Consider the following 23,941-nt stretch of genomic DNA (forward strand, 5'->3'; position numbering starts at 1 on the left):
GGATACAGAGGTTTTCTAGGAGTGGCTAAGGCCTTAGGCCTAAGAGCATCCAATGCCCTGTTGCCTGTCTCTTGAGACCTAAGGGCATCCAAAGCCCTGTTGCCTGTCTCTTGAGAGTGATGAATATACACCAAAGCTGGAGTGGGCCATGGCCTAGTAACAGAGTATACAGGTGGTGCACGCTCCTCGGAGCAGAGGTCTGCTGAGCGGTCATGGACCCAACTGACAAGCCAGTGTTAAAGGCTTGTGTGTTGGATTCCGAAAGGGTCGCAACAGAGGCCTGAGTCACTGGTTCAGGAAAAGAAGGTGGCTGCAAAGGTGCCCCACCAATAACAAACCTGGAAGGAGAGGCAGGCAGTGAAGGACTGTCATCCAAAGGCCTAAGCTTTTGTTTTTCTTCCTTAAACTTAGATTGTTTAAATTCAAAACAACTGGATGCCATAGAAGATGAAGGAACAGACTGTTGGCTAAAGAACTTTGCAAGAAATTCAGTCCTTCGCCTTATAGTTCTAGCATTAAAATGTGCACAAAAGTGACAACTAGCCACGGCTTGGTCTGGACCTTATTAAGAAACAAAAAGTGAATTAAGTCTCTGTGTGGGATCTGCTTTCCACAACAGAGACAGTTACTAACTTTACCTGACATAAAGAAAGGAAAGAAAAAAGATCCCCAACGGGGTACTTATCTGTCCAATGACACTTCTCTCTGGTACAGACCAACCAATGCACTTGAATACTGCTTCGAGTTCATGCCAAGAAAAGACTGGTATAATAAAGTAAGCTGGCTACCTTCATACCCGAGCATACTGATGTCAGTCAGAGTATCTGCCAGCTTGGGAGCTGGAAAAATTTTTCTTTGGAAGTCAGGCCGGATGAGGGCTTTCACTGCAGGAAAGCCCAATAGTCAGGACTGCAACAATGAAACACACAGAAGATGGCCTATTCTACATGTTCTCATTGTTCCATCAGCTGCACTGTGCATTAGCCTCATGGAGAGAGATGTAATGCTTAATACTGTTATCACTTGTGGAGTACAGTGCTGTGTGGCATCTTCCTCTTGTGCAGTTTCTTTTCCACTAGCTCAAGTTGAAATGAGTATTATGCATGAGGTAATTAACAGCCCTGATACAAAAGTGCCTGGTGCATCTCTGCACTTCCCCATATGATCCATAGCCCAAGAATCCTTATCTGGGGGATGGATCAAAGGGCTCCTTTTGCTGGTGGCTGCCATCACAATGCAATCTGCAAGGTGACATTTACTCCATGTTTGGATGTCACTGGATGGCCAGTGGATTTTGCCCTGTTTCCTGAGGACAGACTCAACATTATAAGGTTCATAGGTTCATACTAGGCTATCTGCCCTAGGGCATTTATAAGCCTAGCCAGAGTGTGTTTGGCTTTCGCCACCCATTTTAAATTAATTTTGCTATGCACTTTTTTGAGGTTAGTATCCTGTGCCTCTGTCTAACAGTGACACAGAAGTGATAACCGGGGTAAACCTACGATCCCCCATCCACTCATCAAGATTCCTCTTGAAGAGAGTCAATGAGGGACTCTGCCTAACCTGGACTAGGATTTTATTCCAGAGTGAAGGGAGCCTCTGGGTTATGAATCTGTCCCTCCAGCATGTCCCATTTATTTCAGTCCTGAGGTTCACGTCTCTCGAGCGCGTAGCTCGATGGGATTTGGATTTTCTGAGGTGCAGCATGTCCATTAATTCCGGGTTGGACATGGCTTTATACGTCAGGCACAGATCGCCTCTGAGCAGGTGGTATGCCACTGAGTACAGCTGGAGTTTCTTTAACCGGGCAGCATATGGCATCTGTTTGAGCCCTTTGACCCTCTTGGTGAGGTACTTTTGGGGTCTTTCCAGTTGCTGCAGGTGTCTGGTAAGGTACATCCCAAAAGGGGCATTGTACTCAATTATGGGCCTGATGAGGGATGAGTAAAGAGGCACGATGACCTCCCCTGATCTAGATGTGAATCCCTTCATGATTAGGTGGGCTATATAAAATGCTTTTCTAACCACTTTGGCCATGTGGTTGTCAAATGAGAGATTGCTATCAACTTGGGTCCCCAGGTCCCTAATTACTTCTTCCGTACTTAATGGATTACCACTTATATGGTAATTTGTGGGCACTTTGTTTTTGCCAAAGGGGATGACTATACACTTTTTGGCGTTTAGCTTGAGGCCATGGCTCTGGCACCAGTTGTCTGTTTCTATGAGGCCCTTTTGGAGGATGCTTGTGTCGGCTGGAGAGTCGAATTTGGCACCCAGTTTGCAGTCATCTGTGAACTTGGTCAGCCACAGTCCTTCCGCGTTGGCCTGTACCTCTGAGAAATATATACCGAACAAGAGAGGTCCCAGGACTGAGCCTTGTGGGACACCACTTGCAATTGGTTTGGAGTCTAACAAGGCTCCAGCAATTCTAACCATCTGGGTTCTGTCCTTGAGCCAGTTTGCAACCCATCTAGTGACATAGGGGTTTATATTTAAGCTGGTGAGCTTATCTATAATGCCAGAGTGGGGTATTGTATCGAAGACTTTTGCAAGGTCCAGGTAGGTTGTGTGAACCACCTTCCCCTCGTCAATGGCCTTGGTGACTATTTCAAAGAAATCGACCAGATTTAACAGGCAGGATCTGCCCTTAACAAAGCCGAACTGGGTAGGATCCAGTGTCTGTAGGTCCCCAATATCTTTATTTATAAGGTCCATGATGATCCTTTCCATAGCTTTGCAGACCAATCTAGTCAGGCTTATGGGGTGATAGTTTCCAGGATCCGTTGAGGCGCCACTGTTGCTGTACGCCACTCTTTGGGTACATATCCTGCAATAAGGCTGAGATTGAACAGTAGTTTTATGTTTGGGTTTAGCTCTTCTTGGAGTTCATGTAGGATGCAGCCCGGGACACTGTCTGGTCCCATTGATGCTGTGTTTTTTGCTTTGGAGAGGGCGGCTCCTACCTGAGCATCTGAGATGTCAGGGGGGCAGCACTCTGCTGGGATAGATATTTGCCCTTTTGGTGGGGAGGGGGGGGAGAAGTTTGCACTGAAACTGTCAGCTAGGATGTTGGCAATGTCTGTGGGTTCGGTGTATTTTTTGTCATTTTGGACTAATTCTGAGCATATCTGGGAATTCCCACCCAGGTTCCTAACATAACTAAAGAAAGCCTTATGATTATCCTTAGTGTCCTGTGCAATTTTTCTCTCAAAGCTGGCCTTAGACGATTTTATGAGTGCCCGTAGTTTTTTGCTAATACTGATCAGATATGCCTTCCCTTTTTGGGATTTTGCTCTATCATGTAGTAGCTTCCTCCTTCTATTGTATAGTTTGTTTATGGCTGGGGTCCACCAGACAGGACGTCTGCCTTTGGAGGATTGGATCTTGGTTTTATTTGGGATTGCATGATCCATGCATTCCTGAAGGTGTTCATAGAATGTGTTTATAAAGGATTCTGTGGTCTGGGCCATATTTTCCACAGGCCCGGGGCTTTGAAGGATTCCACCTCGGTTTTGAGGAGTGTGAAATTTGCTTTAGAGAAGTTTTTCCCTGTGGTTTTCTGGGCAGGGGGTGGGGTCGGGATGTGAATATCCAGTGAGATTAGTTTATGGTCTGATCTTACCAGTGAGGGATACACTTCTGGTCTGGAGCATAGAGTCCCCATGTTGGTGATGATCAGGTCCAGTATGTTTTCCCCTCTTGTAGGAGTGGTAACAAGTTGTTCCATAGCATTTGAGTTTATAAATTCTAGGAACCTTTGGGCTAGGGTGTTGGAGCTAGAGTAATGCTCCCAGTCTATGTTTGGGTAGTTGAAGTCACCCAATATAATGGTGTTTGGAGATACCTTCATATTTTCCAGTGTTCTCAGGAAGGCCGAGTGGAGTTCCTGGGTTTGGGAGGGTGGTCTGTAGCAGGGTATAAACTGGAAGGCAGTTTTACCCACTGTTAGTTGCACATGGATAGTCTCTGATGCTTCGTGCTGTGCCACCAACCTGGAGGTGTGGCTATCTTTGATGAATATTGATACTCCCCCTCCTTTTGTGGTTCGTTCCAAGTTTTGGGGCCGAAAAGCATGGTATGAGGTATAACCTGGTAGTGCTGGGGTGCTCTCGGGAGCCTTGAACCAGGTTTCTGTTACTGCACAGATATCGATGTTCTCCATGCTAAGGAGAGTTTCGAGTGCATGCATCTTGAGGTTTAGACTTCTGGCATTGAGTAGCATTAGTCTTAGTTTCTTACCCCTTGTGATAACTATGGAGATGGGTTTGTCTTTTGAGCCTTGCCTAAAAAACGCACTATGGGGGTAGCAAGAGCCTTTGCCAATATCCGAAAGCCCAGGGGTGATAGGTGTAAGCCATCCCTAGCGAAGCATCGTGGCTTGTCGAGCATGTCATCCCAGGCTGACAGGCATTGGAACCCCTTTGAATGACACCAATACTTAAGCAAATTGCTGAAATTGATCATCTTGTCTTCATATTGTGGCATCATTCTTGGTGGAGGTAAGATGCTACTCAAGGTCAGGGTCATACCGGCCTGGGCTACATGCTCAGAGAGCTCCTCTATGTCTCTTTTCATGTAGTCCAGGGAGGTACGTCTCAGGTCATTCACACCAGCATGGACAATGACTGAGTCATATTTGTACTTGCCTTGGAGTGACCTGAGTGCTTGTGTTATGTGGCGGATCCTAACGCCCGACAGGCAGCTCACCGTGACCTTCTCCTTGTTCAGCCTGGTGAGCGGGACGTTAGTGTGCCTGACGATAGAGTCACCTATTACAAGTGTATCAGGTGTGTTGTTTAGCCTTAAGGGCTGTGACTGTTTGGCACACTGGCTTTGTGAACTATGTGTTGCACGTGTTTTGTTTTGGGGTAGCGGTTGGTTGGGTGTCTACTTTGGAGGTCTCTGCTGCTTAGGCAGATTTTTATTTAGAGCTCCGAGTATGTTTTTGTGTATTTATGTGTTTGGTTTGCTGTTGTGATAGGTCTATGTGAGACTGGAATTGTAGTGAGTGTGGTTTCCTTCTCCTCCTGACTGGTTACGCCAGTACTGAGTTGAGAGAGCTTAGCCTCCAGTTTGGCTATATGGTTGCATCTCTCACATGTGTTGGAATTTGTTGGGAGGAGGAGAGGGTGGTTTGTGTACATGAGGCAGTTGTAACATTGCCTCAAGATTCCCAGATTCACCAGCTGGACCGGAGAGGAGATTGACAACTGACCTTTGGACATGCTAGAATAGTATTGGGAATTCCTTTATAATTGAAAAAAAAAGGGCCAATGGGGAACAAGGTACTCAAGGGGAGTTTGTGAGGGTGCAGTGCTTTTAATTTTTTAGTGCTGACCTATATAATCACTTTAGTGAGCAAGTGCCAGGTAACTTAAATGCAATGTGCTACAGGTAACTTAAATGCAAAAACGACAAACAGTAACTTTCATTCAAGTGAAACAAGAAAATAAGTACAGTAAGCAATGCAGATATCACTAGGGATCCACAGAAGCGCTGAAAAGCCGCGTTTTAGGTGGAATTAGCGTTTCAGGGAAATAACAAGCAAACAAACAACAAGCATACAAACAAAGCTAGATTCAGCAGGCCTGGATCTAGTCTATGCTACAGCAAACAAGGTGTACCAATTTCAGTACAGAAACAGTTCAAATATGCAGGCACTATAAGCCTTTAACCAGAAATTCCCAGCTCAGAAGGGCAGAGTCCAGCCTCTCCTCCCACAAGAGTGCAGACCACGAACCTTCTTAATGTAAAGTAACTGGCCTGAAGCCCAAGTGCTTAAACCAGAACTAATACCCTTTTAGAATAACAGACACTGAGCCCTCAATCAGCAGTTCCCAACTTAGAAGGATGTAAGTTACCTGTCCTGCCACCACAGTGCAGGCCACAAACCTTCCTAATGTAAAACAACTAGTCTGAAGCCCAAGTGCTTAATCCAAAAGACGTAGAATGATAGCTACACTTTAATCAAGTTACTACCAAGCAGTAATAAATACAATTGAATACTTTAAAGAATGCCTGGATTAGTGCTCAAGTTATACAAACAAAGCTAGATTCAGCAGGCCTAGACCTAGTCTATGCTACAGCAAACAAGCTGTACCAATTTCAGTAAGAAGCAGTTCAAATATGCAGGCACTATAAGCCTTTAACCAGAAATTCCCAGCTCAGAAGGGCAGAGTCCAGCCTCTCCTCCCACAAGAGCGCAGACCATAAACCCTCAATGTAAAATAACTGGCCTGAAGCCCAAGTGCTTAAACCAGAATTAATACACTTTTAGAATAACAGACACCGAGCCCTCAATCAGCAGTTCCCAACTTAGAAGGATGTAAGCTACCTGTCCTGCCACTACAGTGCAGACCACAAACCTTCTTAATGTAAAACAACTGGTCTGAAGCCCAAGTGCTTAAACAAAAAGGCTTAGAATGAGTTACACCAAGCAGTAATAAATACAACTGAGTACTTTTAAGATGACGCAAAAGCAAAATAAAGTAGGAAGAAACACAAATACAGTAAAAGCAGATACATTTTTTTTTTGAGTGAGCAAATGAGATGGGCCCAGGAGGAGTATCCAAGTGCAAATTTACAAGAGGGGCGGGCAGTTTCAAAGCCACCAAGATTAACACCAAGACAAAAACAGGGAGAGGCATCTCTTCATTGGGAGTTTTGGGCCTATTATCGTCCTAACAAGACAGAGGACCCCACCATGCCTTATCCACAACTCCTCAGGGACGGTAGGTCAGTGGGCCAGGATCAGCTTGAGGATCTTCCCATATATGGTGTCATTTGGAGGGGATTTTGGGGAAGACTCCCATTCAAATCCATGTCTGTGGTGGGGGACTTATTTGGGAAGTCAAAGTGCCTCTTCTTGGAAATTGTCTTTCTAGGAACACACAGAGTGGATTTGTCCAGGTACTCAGATAAGGAAACCTATACAGAAGGTCTAGATCTTCACTGGGTTTTCAGTGCTCTGTCTTGTTAGGACGATAATAGGCCCAAAACCCCCAATGAAGAGATGTCTCAGAGTGAAGCCGAAGTCAAAACTGCCTTTCTGGGATCTAACAGTTTGGACAATTGCCTCAGCACTGTGTCCAAAACCTCGGCTGCTAGAGTCAAAAGTGATGGTAGAGAGGCTAAGAGTCTTACTGAAGCCAACTCCAAGATGTTGGTAAAGAGTCTGTGGCATCAAATCCTGTTACCAGTGTCAATACCACCATGGAGGATGGCTTCAATTTGGAAGGTTTGAATGCAGATGACAGCTCCACAAATGGCACCAAGGTGTTGGTGTCACCATCAGCACTAGGCCCATCTATATGAATCACTTGATTCCTACTAGGCCTCAGCATTGACAAGGGTGTGCCAAAGCCACCAGTACCACAGGAGGAGTCACTGCCAATAGAATAACCACCAATTTCACTGACGTAGAAGCAATGAAAAGAAAATCAAGTCAGAGTCAATATTCCCAGTGCTTAACCAGGCCTCAAGTAAGAAATTATGAGGTGGAGGGCATGGGTCCTGCTCTGGATGCCCTAGAACATGGGGAAGCGAGAACACCTAACTCAGTCTGGGCTTTGACCAAGGCGTTCTTCATACAATTCCAATCCAAATGCATAGAACAGCTTCACACCAATCTAGTCAACCACACAGACATAGAAGAGGCAGGTCTGTGTACCTAGACAACTCCCATTCTGGGAAGCTCCCAAAGTCATTTCCTCAGAGCAGAATCCAGAGTAACAAAAATCCTCAGCTTGGACATCCCAGTGGATGATAGCCTTTTGACACTGATGGGAACTGAGCTGGTCTAACTGGAAAAGATCAGTTCTAGCTATCTTGGAGGAAGTGGGGGCCCTGTCAGAATCTCTTTCATTATTGAGCTTCATCCACTCTTTCCTTTTCTCTTTTCTTCTTTCGGAGGAAAGGAAATCTTTCAGGATCAATATAGTCCTGTGCTGCTGTAGGGTGAAATTCTGGAGGTTTTTGCATACCTTACACTAAGCAAGTATATAATTCACCCCCAATGCACATTACACAGATGCCTCGTGTGTCTTGATGTGTGATCTTTGGCCACATTTTTGATAATTCTGAATCCTGAAATCTTGTCAGTGTTTGCACAGGAACTAACAGTCCTGTCAATACTAACAAGAGGGAGAAATCCAAAAACAAGCAAACATCCAACTGCTGACAAAAACACAGATATTTTGCACAAAGGAAAAAGATTCCTCCTTTAACACACCCAAATTGTAAGCTGAATACCATAAAAGTACTAACATGCAAAACTACGAATAATCTTAAAAGGCTAGAGAAAAATGGCTCAGTTTTGGAAGCCACAGAGGAAAATAGGAAAATTAGTATACATATTAAAAATAGTTAACTTTACATCCAAAATACATCACTGTGAACTGCCTAAATAAATATTCAAGAAAGCTAAAATTATAAGGTACTCATCCATCCAAACTATGAAAGATTTATCAGAAAAACTCTATGGAAAACACTTCAGCCTTAAGATCACTTTGCAAGGCTTTTCCATTTGCAAATTGGAGCTGAAGAGGAAAGAAAGCACAGTGCATTATGGCAGCAAGGGAAAGAGCTTGAGCTTTGGTAAACCTTGTAGACGTGAAAAATGCAACTTGCAGCAAATAGTCCTAGTGTTTGAAGAAGACAGATTGCATCATGTAAGATTAAATGTTTAATGCAAAATGAATTTTCTGTACTCCTTTTTTCCCCTAAGTACTAAAAACAATCTTAAGTTCAGTACCTTCTATCCCATGTATGTATTACAAAGTTTGATTCTCTACAACATTTCCTCTGTAACTAGAGAATATGTTATTTCCACTGTCATGCTTCAATAAAAGGAGTTTTGAACCAGTAGGCTACTTAACCAAGTTAAGAAAATTGGACCTTTTTTATGTTGTTTTTGCTATCCTGGCCACCCAATTTCCTTCTGATTATCAAACTCTTAGCTGATCCATCTATTCACTCCACTCTCCACCATCTCAAGACACAGGACACAGAAAGCAAGACATGGTAATCATGGAGACATCATTCTACAGGACAGCAAGGAGAATCTTGGTTCCAAGGAATGTGCATGCTTCCATGCATGCAGTGAAACCTATCTAGTGTACTACATGCTGTTCGGCAGAACAAGTACCCCTCTTGATCCATGTTCTGTTTGTTTTAATATCCTATTTTTGCTAGGTGTCAATAGTGATGCAGACTGTCATCTCACCCACTTTACCCACCCCTGCATAACAAAGATGGCATCAGCAGATAACTCCCACACCTTCTGGCAATGCTCATCCTACAGCCAAGTTACAACCAGATCCGGGTACAGTTAAGGTTTTATTCTTCTGCACCACTGCACCAGCTAAAAATGTAACATGTAATAATAATCTTTAATCAAAGTACTGCACAGTCAGAATTTACCCTCCCTACATCAAGGCATTCCTGAAAGAGAATAAGATTAAAAGAGAAAAGCAGAATGGGTGCAATATTCAAAGTAACTAGCTTTTTGAACTATAAGGCATAGAAGATGCACAAATGGAATGACAGAACTATCACAACTGCAATTTTAATAAATGCAAGAAAATAAGTCTGTTTCAGTGGAAATAAATCCTGTGGTATAGAGGAATGCATTTCTGATTATGTGGCAGATAATCTAGGTTTAATTAGCAGCTTGGCTGCTGGAGGTTCTCACCTTAGAGAGATGGGACTGAACGTCCAACATCAGCTTGTCCATATGGGAGTAAATGTGTGGCAGAGTGGCTGATGGCTGAGTCTGACTGCAAAAGTCAGCCTCACATGGGGAAGGCCAGGCAATGCACCTCCTGCAACATGGAACACAGGGAGCATTAGCTCACCAAGGACTGCATGCACATTCTATCTAGGAACTGTTAATGTACGGAATGGGAGACTGAACTTCATGGCCAGTGAAAGAGATGTAGTTAGGAGCAAAGAGAAAACCTCCTAAACTCCTCTAATAGATGGAATGACATGATACTCAGCTTTCTCACCCTACTCCTGGTATCCTTGGGCACATACAGAGAAGTGGAATAAATAGGCCAGAATGGAAAAAGGAAGGTGGTCACCAAAGTGAGGGTGTCCAAAAACAAGAAATAAACCCCCCTTCTGAGTGGAAAATGAGTGCCTTTAACACTATGCTCTATATATTAAATACACTGAATGGCTGCACAAGTTAAGCACTGCAAACATGCACTTAAATGTGTCAAGACTACAAAGTAGGCAACAGAACATCTTACCAGTTCTTAGAGGATCTAAGAAAAAGAAGAATTTTCTAACAGCAGTGCAGACATAGAAAGAGTAGAAGGACTTTTCTAAACCATCCAGTTGTGGAAGAGTAGGGATTAGTTCCAATATGTAATTCTCCAAATCCTGAAAGACAAAGTTATCAAAACAAGCAGATGAAAAACATTCAGTGTAACGTTTCCATTTAAAAATTGACACTAATGTCCAGGAATTCAGTTTGAGATTTACATTCTCATACAATAAAATGCAGATTTAAAGGCAAAGTAATTAATTTCCAGGACTGAAAACACAGGTCAGGGAATGCTGGAAGAAACACTGTATTTGTAGTTTCCAGAGATTCTAAACTTGGATATCAAAATCTGAAAACTAAAGCTGCCACTTGATGTACCAGGATTAAGTTCAAAAACTCATACTGCCCATCCCAACTGTGAAATTTGGATTTCTTCCAATTATTATGGCAACCCAGGTTAAGGGATGACTTCAGATTAATTGAAGATCAAATGGGAAGGAAAATACAAAGTGATTTAAGAGCTGCAAGTATTCCCCAGATGTGAGGAACGTGTTGTAACTAGTTTGGGATGTTATGGATAGAATGGAAAGGCACACAAATGAAAACACTGCACATTATGGGGCTTGGATATGAACATGCTCATTTCTTTTTTTGTAACCAGGTAAAACAAGGAGTTATACAATCATTCAAGAACAAAGACAATGTGACAATACAGCCAGTGTAGTTTGGTTGACTTTGCAGACACTGAATTTAATCCATCAATGAAGTGCTAGATTTTTTTTTAAATCTGGTAACTGATACATTTAATGTGTGTTGAAAATATGGGTGGCGAATGTTGTACTTTTGCATTCTGCTTGAATTAGAATAAAGGATACTGCAGTAGAATTCCAAGTGCAATTTTTAAGTGGGGGAAAGCTGACCGACAAGACCCAGTGTAGAGGGGGTTAATTACAAATTATCTACACCTTGGGAAAGGGTAATGTCCCTGATCAGCAAAGAAAGCAGATTCACACTTATAATCCTTAACACCACTGTGCTAACATTTGATACTCACAAACTAGAAAGAAATTGGGAGTTTCATGCTGTTTTTTTTTCAGTCTAGCTTTTCTATTACTAGAAGGCACCAACAATTTAATGCAGAAGTTTATAAGAGAGACAATTAATTACCATGTCGTTTTTCTTTTGTTACTATGACAACAGGTGAATAAGACTTCAGCTGCATTCTTCTTTATAGAACATGCTATAATAAAAATCTATCCACATTATCTTGCTTTGATTTTTATAGCATGACATGACGCTTTGTTCTACAGCTTCAGTCTTCTCTCTTATACGAACACAAAGTCTGCCTCTGAGGTGTAGTACAAGATGCACATTTTTCAAGTTTTTTTTAGCCAACTGGAAATAAATGATGTACTTCCCTTTCAAAGCACAAGTGGATATTTAAGCACTGCATCTAACATCAGTAACATAATAAATAACTCTTGATGAAGGGCTTGTACCAGGTCGAGTAATTGCATAATATCTGTGTTACTTTGCTATTGTGTTTTCTGTTAGTGGACAAACATGTCATTTCTTTAGGTTTTTTTCCTTCCAGAAAGACAGTGAATTACATAAGCTATCAAAGAATATTAACCTTTTTTTAGTACTGAAGATGCACTGGAACATCTGAAGTTCAATTTGCTGGTTTTGGTGATCAGTCACTTTAAGGCTCAAAGGATGATGATCCTAGGAAGTAATATTTGGACATTTTATTTGACAGCTGTTCTTTTCCCTCACCTTATTTTTGGAAATCGTGATACACACATGCATGCATACATATATATATATATATATATATATATATATATATATATATATATATATATACTTTTTGTTGGTTTATTTTACTCACATGATGAGAACTGTATTCCTTTGATTGTCAAAGAAAGAGGAAAGTGCCATTAAAAATCAAGTGTTTTATGGTTTATTACAGAACTATTGTACTCATGCTCCAAAACACAGTAGACATTATCGGTTTAAATTCACCACAACCACAATGTCTGGAGGGATTCATACATTCAATAATTTTAATAAACATGATTTCAGGAAGTACTCCTTATATGATTAACACATGCACAGAATTATTAATACTCAACTGAAACAAAAAATAATGTACCACTTTAGGCTTTTCAGGGTATTGCTCCAAAAGGCTCATGAACTCACCAACTACTACTTGCTTAGTCTTGCTTAGTCTTCCTAGGACCACAACTAAGGCTTAAAGATTATAACTGCTTATAACCTGCAGACATAATTTCTTTCTGTAGATCATTTCAGAAATGTAAATGGAAGTTACGCCAACATGTTATTAAGTAGCAGTTGCCAAAATTTGTTTCTGCAAATGGGAATCAGGCTGCTGAAATTGTGTTTTCTCTTCTGCTTCTTTTTCAGGTTTCAGTTACCGGAAAATTATTTTACAAAATAAGCAGAAGATGTTAGACATTCACAATGTGTGGTAAGCTTAATCATTCAATTTCTAGTTCCCTGACAATGTACACAAGTGGGAGAAGAATGAACAGTTTGTTGGAAGTGTGTCTGGTGTACCTCAATGTTGATCAAGTCCAGATAAGCACTTTCGTAGTTTGTTTTTAAAAGTCAGACGAAACAGAAAATCAATATTTCCTTGAAGACTTGAGTGTATCGGGGATATAGTTTTTGTGCAAATATTTTTGATGGACTTTAGAGATTAGTGTCTTTAAATAGCTGCAATCCAGTGAAGAGTAATTTTGACAACTGTTATACCACAAGTAAACCATTCCACAATGGTTTAACTGTCAGATTTCACAATCCACTCAGTGGTTTGATCAAATACTGATAGAGAAATTTATTTTTTAACAGCTAGCTTGCAACGTGAGTCTACTTATACAACTGGGTTTACTGTCTTGTGAAAATCATACCGTAATAGGGTTGTCTACTTCAACTTAATCCAATAATCTAAACTGAACACGCAAAACAGCAACAAGAAATACACTAAAGTTTCTACTCATTTATTTTTGATGGTTTATGAGTTTAGAGAACACATCTTAACTTTTAAGAAATACAGAAGAATGATAGGTTTACATATTTTTGATATATGTGGTGGGAAAGAGTACAACAGGTGTAAGACTTTTATTTTTATTACAGTGTTACTATGTCAGGGAACAACTGAGTGTCTTCTGTATGAGGGAGGGATGTTGGCAGTCTGGATGATGGTTACCTGAAAATATTTATAAAATATATAAGCATCACTGTGGGAGGAAGGCTGTGCATGAGTAACAGAACTGCTGCTTACGCTACTTTCATCTGAATAACAACTACATGCTATTAGTAAACACCACTGGCTTAGAATAATGCCTTCAGATTAGCATTTCCTTGTCAACATAAATTTCAAAGAATACTGCCTTTTCTCCAAGGTTGGTGATCTTGGAATTCTACATACAAGTTCAGGGTTTATCAACCACATTGGGAGATGCTGCAGGGGTACTGGTCTCCCATGTTTAGAAAGGTTTAAAGGAGAAGAAAGATATTCTGGTATGCCACTGCACTCCCAAAATGTTTTACAGACAGTATTAATAAGTATAACTTGTGATACTTAACTGAAACTAGGGCTCTTCAGTCAAATTCTTTATTTAAGACATTCAAACACATACTAGTTTCATAAGGGAGCACTCATCATGCATTTTTACTAATATGATCAACTGTCCTTTTTTGGTTCTTTACTGCAAAACACCAACCCACAAAGAGGCAAGGAAGAGACTCTAGCTGAAACACAACTCTCAAGTACAAAGATCATGACAATACCAGTGAATATGAAGAAAGGGTACAGAAAAAATCAAAACCAATACCTATAGCAAGAGAAGATCTGAAAGATTGTAGAGTTTACTGAGCAACTTACCATAACAGTATGTGTTTGAGAAGGCCAACACTGCTCAGTTTCCCGTTATCTGTAGGATATAGTTGAAAGCAAATATCCCTTCTTCTGGTCTGACTTCTAGAATTTTCATGCATATTCCAAACAAGCACTGCTCCTCCCGAACCTGATGTCACAGAAATGCATTGCTATAAGAAAGAGATGCTCTACTTGTTTTTTTTTTCCCTTGTGTAAAGTGTCCAGAATTGCATCCTGGTTTTGGATATGTCTAGCCATTGCCATCTTTGTCTGGCCAAAAAATTTTCCACTGATGTGCTTGACTAACGTGATCTTGTTCCAATTTCTGCTTACATTCAGGTGTGCAGAGTTCACCCCCAAAACAAGGTCCAAAATGCATCAGTGATCATCAGGATCCATTTTCCTTGTGGCATTAACACAGGTCTATCCAGGCTGAGTTCTGCCTCTCTAGCCAACCAGCATAACTCCTACTTCATGGCTGGTATGAGCAGTACTGTCTGATAAAAGGGATGTCAATGGTACTGCCAGGGACTTCTGAGGTATAGCTGATCTTGTTTATGTGCAACCTGGCCAAGGGCACCAACAAATCAGTTCTGATCAGATTTAGGACTCTTGAGCATTTGTGTGTCTTGTCACTTCCGAATTTTGTGCTTAGTCTACTATGATTATCTTTTAGCTGTAGGGCCCTCTTCCTTAACAACTACAGAAGGCCACTTTCTATGATCAGGGAAAAAAAATCTGACCTCCACTGATGAAGAGTTGACTTGACTTTGGAAGGATAAATGAGAAAGCCATGTTGGACAGGCAGTCCACTGCCCCTGACAAGGATATTCTCATCCTCTTCAAAGAAAGGTCTTGAATTATGCAGCTGTCAAGACAACAGAAAATACAGAGATCCTGGATTGTCAGAAAGGTGAACATCAGAGCCAGGTACTTAGTGAACATCTGTGGTGCTCTGGACAGGCTGAAATGGAGTGACATGAACTGGAAATGCTCACTACCCACCATAAATATCAAGAATGATCCGAGATCACTATGAATAGATATATGGAGATAGTTATCTTTAGATCTAGGATGACTAAACAAAACTCTCAAAAATAATAGAAGTAGGGTTTGCAAGGTGAGCATTTTTAACTTTATGATCCTGATGAATCACAATCACTAAGTAAATGTAATTCTTTTTTTCCCCAAAAATCTCTTTATTTCAATTTTCTTTTTTCAAATAATAACAATACGGTAACTCAAAAACACAAATAAACAATACAAATACCTATCTAAAGAAAACAGACAACAATCTCGTTCCGAGAAAATTATACATATTTTATATATATATATATATATACACAATATATACACAAGAAGTCACTACATCGTCAAGTAAAGTATGAGAATTCTTATGTTCATTTGGTCTCATAAGGGATAGTTAGAATGGGGATAGTCTAAATATAAAGTAAAAATAGAAATGTAACCATTTATTTGTATGTTTAGGGAAAATATCTAGTTACACATATACTAAGAAAAGGGAGAAGATGCAAGAAAGACTGGTTATACTACATTCATTTCTTATTTAAAGGTTAGCTTTTCATGACAATTTGTAGGCAAATTTTATTTGTCAAGAATTATATCTAGCAAGTAACCCCAATATTTTGGTAATAGCGTTTGTTTTTTGTTTTTGAATAAATTAATTTGTAAGATGAGATGTATTTGATAGCAAGATTGCTAAAATTTTCCCATGTAATTGGTGACATGACATTCCAATTCTTTGTAATAAAGAATTTAATAAGGGCACACATCGTAATAAAGACATGTTTTAATATTTTTGGGAGTTGACTGATATTAATATACACTGTAGCTGTCTCCCAAGTAAGGGTTGATTTTTCATATCCCATCTTCTCTAATCTTACTCTCAAGGAACACCATAAGTTGTGTATCTTAGTACAGTTCCACATGACATGTAAAATATCAGCTGTTTGATCCGGACAATGGGGATATATAGGTGAAAAGTTAGGATTGAATTTATTTAATTTAGATAAGGTATAATATAGATTGTTATTTACCATAATTTGTGTATATAACAGCTTCTTGAAAGGAATGAATTTGATTGTATTTTCAATGGCTAGTTTCTTATTTTCTTCAGTCAGTGATTGATTTTTCGTTTGCCAATAGTTTGAAGATAATAAAGAATTCTGATGTTTTGCACTCATTACAATTTTATAAGTCCTAGAAATTGTTTTCCCTTTAATCGCAATTTAACTAAATCTATGTTCTGTAAGTCAGTGTGTATTTGTGAGAATTTAGCATTTATAAGATGATGAAGTTGGTTAAGGATAATACTATATTTCATAGGAAGTTTGAGCTCAAGTCTCATTTGGCCCGTGTTAAAGTCTTTCCATTGGTATATATCTCATATTGTGTAGTCTTTTATCAGGGGGTAGTTTGTTAGATTTACTGGTTTATTATTTATTAGTAAATTAGGATTTAGGTGTAACGGTTGTATAAGGGCAAAAGCGTCAGCTAATTGCAATGATTTAAATAGTTTCTGTGTTGTAAGAATCATGTTTTTAATTAGTGGGTGTAAATTCTTTGTGTATATGCTAGCCTGGTTTAAATTCAAGAATGGTAAGGATTTGATATTACAGCCAAGGGATTTCAACTATTCATACCAGATTTCGGTCCACTGGGGTGTCCAAGTATTTATATACGAGTCATAATTTATTATTTGTATTAGTCTGTATACAGTAATTATACTACAGTAAATGTAATTCTTAAAAGATGGATGTCCTTCTCACATGACTACAACTTGGTGTTCAGCTGAGACATCTTAACACCTACATATGTGGTCTTTGAAACAGCAGAAACACTCAGAATCTCACTGGCTCCCTCCAGAAGGATTAGTACAGACATGGATTCCAGCACAATAAGATATGTGACTTGGGGAGCAAATAAGCTGAACAGGGCAGACCAAACATCCCCACCTGGAGCAATAGTCTGAACCTTATTCTGTGGAATTCACAAGGTGTTCTTGGACAAGCAGAGGCATAATCTGTCCAATTTGTTCTGTGTCTTACTAAGGGTGTTTCCCAGGGTCCATCCTTACAAGGTACTTAAACCTCCTTAACTGGGTCTCTCAAACTTTCAAAAGCAGTGTCTGTATACAGAGATTCTACTGGATTACTGAGCTTCACACTCTATCACTAAATGATGAAGCCAGTTGCCTGCTTGTATCTGCAATCTTACCTTATTAGTCACATCCAAAGCTCATTGACACGGGTAAGGATGAGAACAGAGAAGGAAAGGTGAGATGCCTGCTTTGTTTTAAGACTTGGGTCCCAATTCATTATCACATTCTGATTCAATGCCTGCAGTATCACCACAATTACACCCATCATCTGGCTAGTCTCCTAATTTCCTCTCCCTTCATTCATGAGCAATACCCATGATACTTAACATCCTCTACCTGAGCTAGCTGCTTCCCTCCAAACTCTATACAGGAACTTGATTTGCAACACTGAGAATGTATCTGGGGGACCTAGAAAGGAAAACAGAACAAATGAGGGTGGATTTATGAAAATATTTGGTTTGGAGGATGTGAATTCAGTAGTAGGAACTCAAGAGAATTTATAAATTATTCCCCAAGGTACAATAACTGGGTAAGACTAGACAGAAATTATATTTTACAGGAACATGTGCATTTAACTGAAAGCTTCAACACACATCTAATAACTACCACAGATCATATGCCAGTTAACAACTAAGATAAAATTGCAGGGTTATGAAATAAAATTGAGACATTAGCATTTCCCTACCTACCTATTAAAAAGAGAGGAATTTAAGGAATGGGTAGTGGAAATTATTTGAGAACTATTACGAAAGGTAGACATTTCTTCAAAGTTATAGCTAGTGAGTCGGATAAAATGAAAATGGTGTTTAAACATAGGGTAAAATAAAACACTGAAGTATTGCAGAATAAAGGGGATCTCACAGAACAAGAAGAGGTGCAACTGCAGATGGCTAAAGAGAAAATAAGGGAGTATCTGGATAATATGCAAGTGTTTACAATGAATGATAAGTAACTTTTTTAATAAAAACTCCAGGGCACAAAAACTCTTAGGACAACAACTTAGGCAACAGAAAGTAGAAAGGGCTGTTGTCAAAGTTAGGGAGCCTGTAAGAAGAAAAATAACCAGAGATCCGGCACAAAGGTATTACAGACATTTTGGAAATTTTATGAAAATTTGTATACAACATAGGAATGTGGAAATCAAGAAAGTACAAATGGAAACATTCATGGAATTCTTAAATATGCCAAGCTTAGAAGTAGATGAGGCTCAACAATTAATATTTAAAATAAGAGATGAGATAAAACTGTGATGTATAATCAATCTGCAGGAAATTCTCCAGGAATAGATGGCATTCCTGTGGAAGTTTGGAAGCCAGAAGGGAGTGATAAAGATATGGAAGGTTTTTTAATGGTATTTTAAAAGGAGGCGCATCACTGACATCCTGGAAGAAAACTGTGGTGGCTGTAATACCTAAAGACTGTAAAGACCTAACTTCATATAGGCCCATTTCAATTTTAAATCATAATTAAGTGACTGTATCGATAATAGCTAAAAGGGTGGCAACGGTGTTGCCAAAATTGATAAATATGAATCAATGCAGTTTTGTTGAGGGGATGCAAACATTTGACAACATTAACCGAACAATGACGTTCAAACAGGAAGCAGAATGTAAGAAAATACGGCTGTTGTTGGTGGGTCTTGATGAAGAGAAAGCATTTGACAGATTAAGCTAGGATTTTATGAGTAGGGCATTTGCATTCCCCTATACAATAATAAGGTTAAACAGGATGATATATGAAGGAATGGAATCAAAAATTAAAGTGGGAGGGTTCCTCTCTGATAAGTTCTGTATGAATAGAGGAATCAGGAAGGGGTCCTCTTTTCCCCTTTGTTATGTGCATTATATTTAGAGCCATTGGCAAAGAAAATAGACTCAGATATTTAAGGATATAATTAGTATGGTAATCAAGAAAAGTTGGCTTTATTTGTAGTTGATATTATTTTCTACTTGATAAAACCAGAAAAGGACATCTCAGTGTTTTGGAACATTCTGAGACAGTTTTGATTTTTTTCGGGATATAAAATGAATGCAGACGAAACAAAGGTTATAGCTGTAAACTATGTACCCACATATGAATTGGCTCAGCAGTACCCATATTTATGGGGACACAATGAAATTATTTTTTTATGAGTATGGGTTAAAAGGGATTTAATTATGGCATTTAAGAATATGTGGGAAAAGACTAAAGAAAAGATAATACAAAAACTAAGAAAATGGAAGCCCTTTCTTTATGGATATGGATAGCAAGATAAGAAGCAGTGAAATGTTTTTAGTCTGTTTAGTTTTATATACAGGTCAAACATATTTTTTGCCAACTAGTGGAGAAATTGTGAACAGTAGTTAACAGAGAGTCAAAGGATTTTATCTGGGAGGGGAAGAAGGCAAGGGTTAAGTGTGATATGTTGAATGGAATTTACTGGAGAAAACTGACAAAGGAAACAAGGTATTCGGAGCAAATAACTAAAAAGGGAAAGGTAACAGAATGGGAAAAGGACAAGAAGATATTTGGACTGCATGCTAGAGACTACCATTCCTATCAGGGACTAATATCAGAGTAAAGGCAAAGAGAAAGGGATATTGGAAGCCTAAGTGAAAGAACTGCTTTGGTAGAGTTTTTAGTTGAATTTAAAACAGAAACTCCTGTTAAAAAAGGATAATTAGTAGGACATATAAAATATTAATAATCAATCACAGGAGGGTACAAAAGATTAGGAAGACAGATTGGTTAAACAATTCACAAGGAAACGGTGTCATCTACCTCATGCACACTGACCTTCTACTACTACCACCTAGGAACACAATATGTGAGAAATGCAATTACATTAAGAACCCAGAATCCTTGCTGTCTCATTCACAAGCCAGTACATCTGGCACTGAGAAGGTTGTCTGTGCAAACGCTACAAGCACCACACCTCTAACACCACCCACACCTGTACACCACAATCCTACATATGCAGAGGTTCTCAACAAAAACTTACCTAAAGAAAATGACCTCCAAAGCAAAACAACACACACACACACAGACACACACACATATACACACACACACACACACACACACACACATATCACAACCCACAGCACCAAGCACCACACAGAGTACACACGCCTGTGTCTCACAACCTGTACGGCCCAACCACAAACCCAACATACTAGGCATAGGAGACTCTAATGTGAGACACACACATGTGCCCTTCACCAGGCTAGACAAGGAGAAAGTCACAATAAGTTGCTTGTCAGTTGCTAGAATCTGCCATATCAAGCATGCACTCAAGTCTCTTAATGACAGGTACTGTTATGACTCTGTCACAGTCCATGTTGGTGTGAATGACTTGAGACATACCTCTCTGGACTATATGGAGAGACATGGTTGAGATAGCTGAATATGTGTCCCAGGCAGGTATGTCCCTAGCCTTAAGAAGTATCCTACTATCACCCAGAATGATGGCTCAATACAAACAGAAAATGACTAACAGTTGGCTTAGTTTCTGGTGTCATTCCAAGGGGATCCAGTATCTGACAGCCTGGGAGGACATGATTGACAGACCATGATGCTTTGCCAGAGATGGCCTTCATCTGTCTCCCCTGGGCTTCGGGCTTCTGGCAAAGGCTCTTCCCTCCCTTCTACTGCCTTTTTTTAGACAAAGTCATGAGCACAAAATTACCAACATAAAAATTCTTCTAAATGAAATTTACAGGTCATGCTGCTAGACTCTAAGAGTCTTAGCATGAAATTGCATTCACTGCAAGCACTCCTCACCCTGGAGGATGCTGACATTTGTGCAGTTACTGAAACCTGGTTCAAAGCTGTGGAAAGTACCCCAGACTTACCAGATTACTCATTCTACCATACTTTCTGACCCCAAATGGAGGGTTACAAAGCCAAAGGAGATGGAGTTCAATATTTATCAAAGACATATACACCTCCAGGCTGGCCAAACAGTATGACTCATAAGAGAAACTCCAAGTGTAGTTAACTGATGGCAAAACACCTATTCAAATCATAGCTAGCTACAGACCCCCAACCATGACTCAGGACTCCCACTCCACCTATTTGGACTTACTTGAATACATCAAGATTCAACCCTCTACCCTGATCCTGGGCGACTTTAACTACCCAACTATAGAGTGGAAGGTCTACTCCAGCCCAAACACGAATACCTGGAGATTCCTCAACTTCATCAATGCCAATGCATTGAATCAGCTAGTCAACACGTCCATGAGAGGTGAAAATATCTGGACCTGGTACTAACCAACATGAGTAGCCACTGCAGCACTCCTACAGTATCATTCTGCTTGGTAAGATCCCACCATACAGCGATCACTTTCAAAGTCACCATCTCCCCTGCCCCCCCCCCCCCCCCCACCTTGTCAGGGTCAAACAAAAAAATTTTCCAAAGCTGACTACAATCTCCTGAGAGCAGGTATAAGCAGCTTCACAGCCACCGTCCCTTCAGTTGAAACTAGCACTAATGTCCAGGTATACACCAAAAAGCTATATGAGCACCTACATAAACTGCATGGACTCACCAATACCTGACAGGACCAAATCATCTTCCTCGAGGAAGAGTAAACCTGTCTGATGGACAGCAGCAATAAAGAAACTCTATAATAAATGGAAATAAATTGCTGTCCAGGACTAAGAAGGAGCAGGTGCTAAGTTGGAAGCAATCTCTCCTTTGTCTGAACAAGCAAATAAGGTCACTGGTGAAATCCTCTAAGGCTAACTTTGAGTCCAAATTGGCCACATCCACTAAAGACAATCACAAGGCCTTCTTCACATATGTCCGCAATCTCAAAGGTAACACCCAAATCTGCTCTGAACTGGTGGTTAAGAACACCAAATACACAAACACCGTAGATATAGCCAACCTGCTGGCAGACAGATTCAGTGAAAACTTCACCCCTCTGTCCCTACCATCAGTAAACCAGGACATCTCCAGCACCTGCCCCCATCCCCTCATCACCAGGGAGCAGGTCTTTAATGCCCTCTCAAAGGCAAAAAATACATCGTCCATGGGACTCGACAACATCCCTGGCTGCATCTTACATGAACTCCGTCATGAGCTCTCAGCACCATTAGCACCCTATTCAACCAAAGCCTGAGCACCAGCTTTGTCCCGGCTGAATGGAGGACAGCCACTGTCATCCCTTTACACAAAAGTGGAGCATCCACTGACCCAGACAATTACAGGCACATCAGCCTAACTAGCCTGATCTACAAGGCCATGGAACGCATTATCATGGACCTTATAAACAAGGACATTAGCAACCTCCAAATGCTTGACCCCACACAGACTGGCTTTGTCAAAGGGAGATCATATCTGTTAAACTTGGTTGACTTCTTCGAAACAGTCACCAAAGCCATGGATGAGGGGAAGACAGTGCACAACACCTACCTTGACCTAGCCAAAGCCTTCAACACCATTACCCACTTGGGCATAACAGATAAACTCTCCCAGCTAGGCATGAACCCGTATGTTACCAGATGGGTAGCTAACTGGCTCACTGATAGAACCCACTCAGTCAAAACAGGGGACGCTACCTCTAGTAGTAGACCCGTAACAAGCAGCATACCCCAAGGATCAGTCTTGGGGCCTCTACCATTTGGGATACACTTTTCTGAGGTGCAAGCCAAAACTAGTGGTCTGTGGTTGACCAAGTTTGCAGATGACTGCAGGGTGGGTGCTGTCTTAAATTCCGGTAGTGAATTCCGGTACCCAAACTAATGACTGGTGCCAGGAACATGGCCTCAAACTGAATGCCAAGAAATGCATCTTTATCCCGTCTGGGGAAAAAGGCATTCCCACTAATTATCACATTAACAACAATGTACTAAGCATGCAATCAGTTGTGAGGAGCTTGGGCACCCAGGTTGAAAGCAACCTGACTTTTAACCACCACGTTGCCTCTGCTGTAGGGAAGGCTTTCTACATGGCCCACCTCATAAGTAATGGCATTTCATCCAGGAACAAGAAGGTCATAACATCCCTGTACTCCTCCCTTATCAGACCCACCACTGAGTAGAATGCCCCCTTCTGCATGTACCTTGCCAAGCAAATGCAGCAGTGGGAGAGATCACAGAGGTTCCTGACTAGGAAAATCCAGCATCTCAAACACCTATCCTATACAGACAGGTTAAAAGCCCTGTCCGTGGACTCAGTCTCATACAGACCGCTCAGAGGTTACCAGTGTCTGGCATACAAGGCCATCTCAGACCCAGCCTTGATGGAGTTACTACATATCTGTATGTCAAACTCCACTCACGCAACCCGAACGCAAGGCCTCAACCTGGTCTGTGACATTAATAGAACTTGTTGGTGGGATAGATTTGTGTCCCAAAGACTCCCCCATCTGTGGAAGAGACTCCCTCTCCATGTCAAGCAGAGTACCTCACTAGCCCCCTTTAAGAGGAACCTGGATGACTAGATGGGAAACAGAAAATACGCCTCTGGGATCCCACCTGTATCCCTGCTGGACAGGGGAAACAGGTGCTGACTTTGTGGAGACATGGGCAAAAGTCTTGGCTAGGCTTATAAGGGCCTCTGAGCCAATAGCCTAGTATTGTCCTATGAACCTATGAACCAAATATGCAACAAAGTCTAGAAGATTATGAGTTTTTAATTGGAGGTGTTTGCATAGGT

At 40.7% G+C, this 23,941-nt stretch overlaps 1 protein-coding gene across 2 annotated transcripts in view; it reads right to left on the minus strand.

Moving 5' to 3' along the window:
• Positions 1-23,941, minus strand: part of PPP2R3C (protein phosphatase 2 regulatory subunit B''gamma) — a 912,006-nt gene that overhangs the window by 424,189 nt on the left and 463,876 nt on the right. For both annotated transcript variants that reach the window (XM_044074122.1, XM_044074123.1), the window contains one exon: positions 10,254-10,386. In XM_044074122.1, the coding sequence (XP_043930057.1) occupies positions 10,254-10,386 (133 nt within the window). The remainder of the gene's footprint in view (positions 1-10,253; positions 10,387-23,941) is intronic.

Source organism: Protopterus annectens, chromosome 6.part0 (genome assembly GCF_019279795.1).
Source record: "Protopterus annectens isolate FY-2018-M chromosome 6.part0, PAN1.0, whole genome shotgun sequence".
NCBI lineage: Eukaryota > Metazoa > Chordata > Ceratodontiformes > Protopteridae > Protopterus > Protopterus annectens.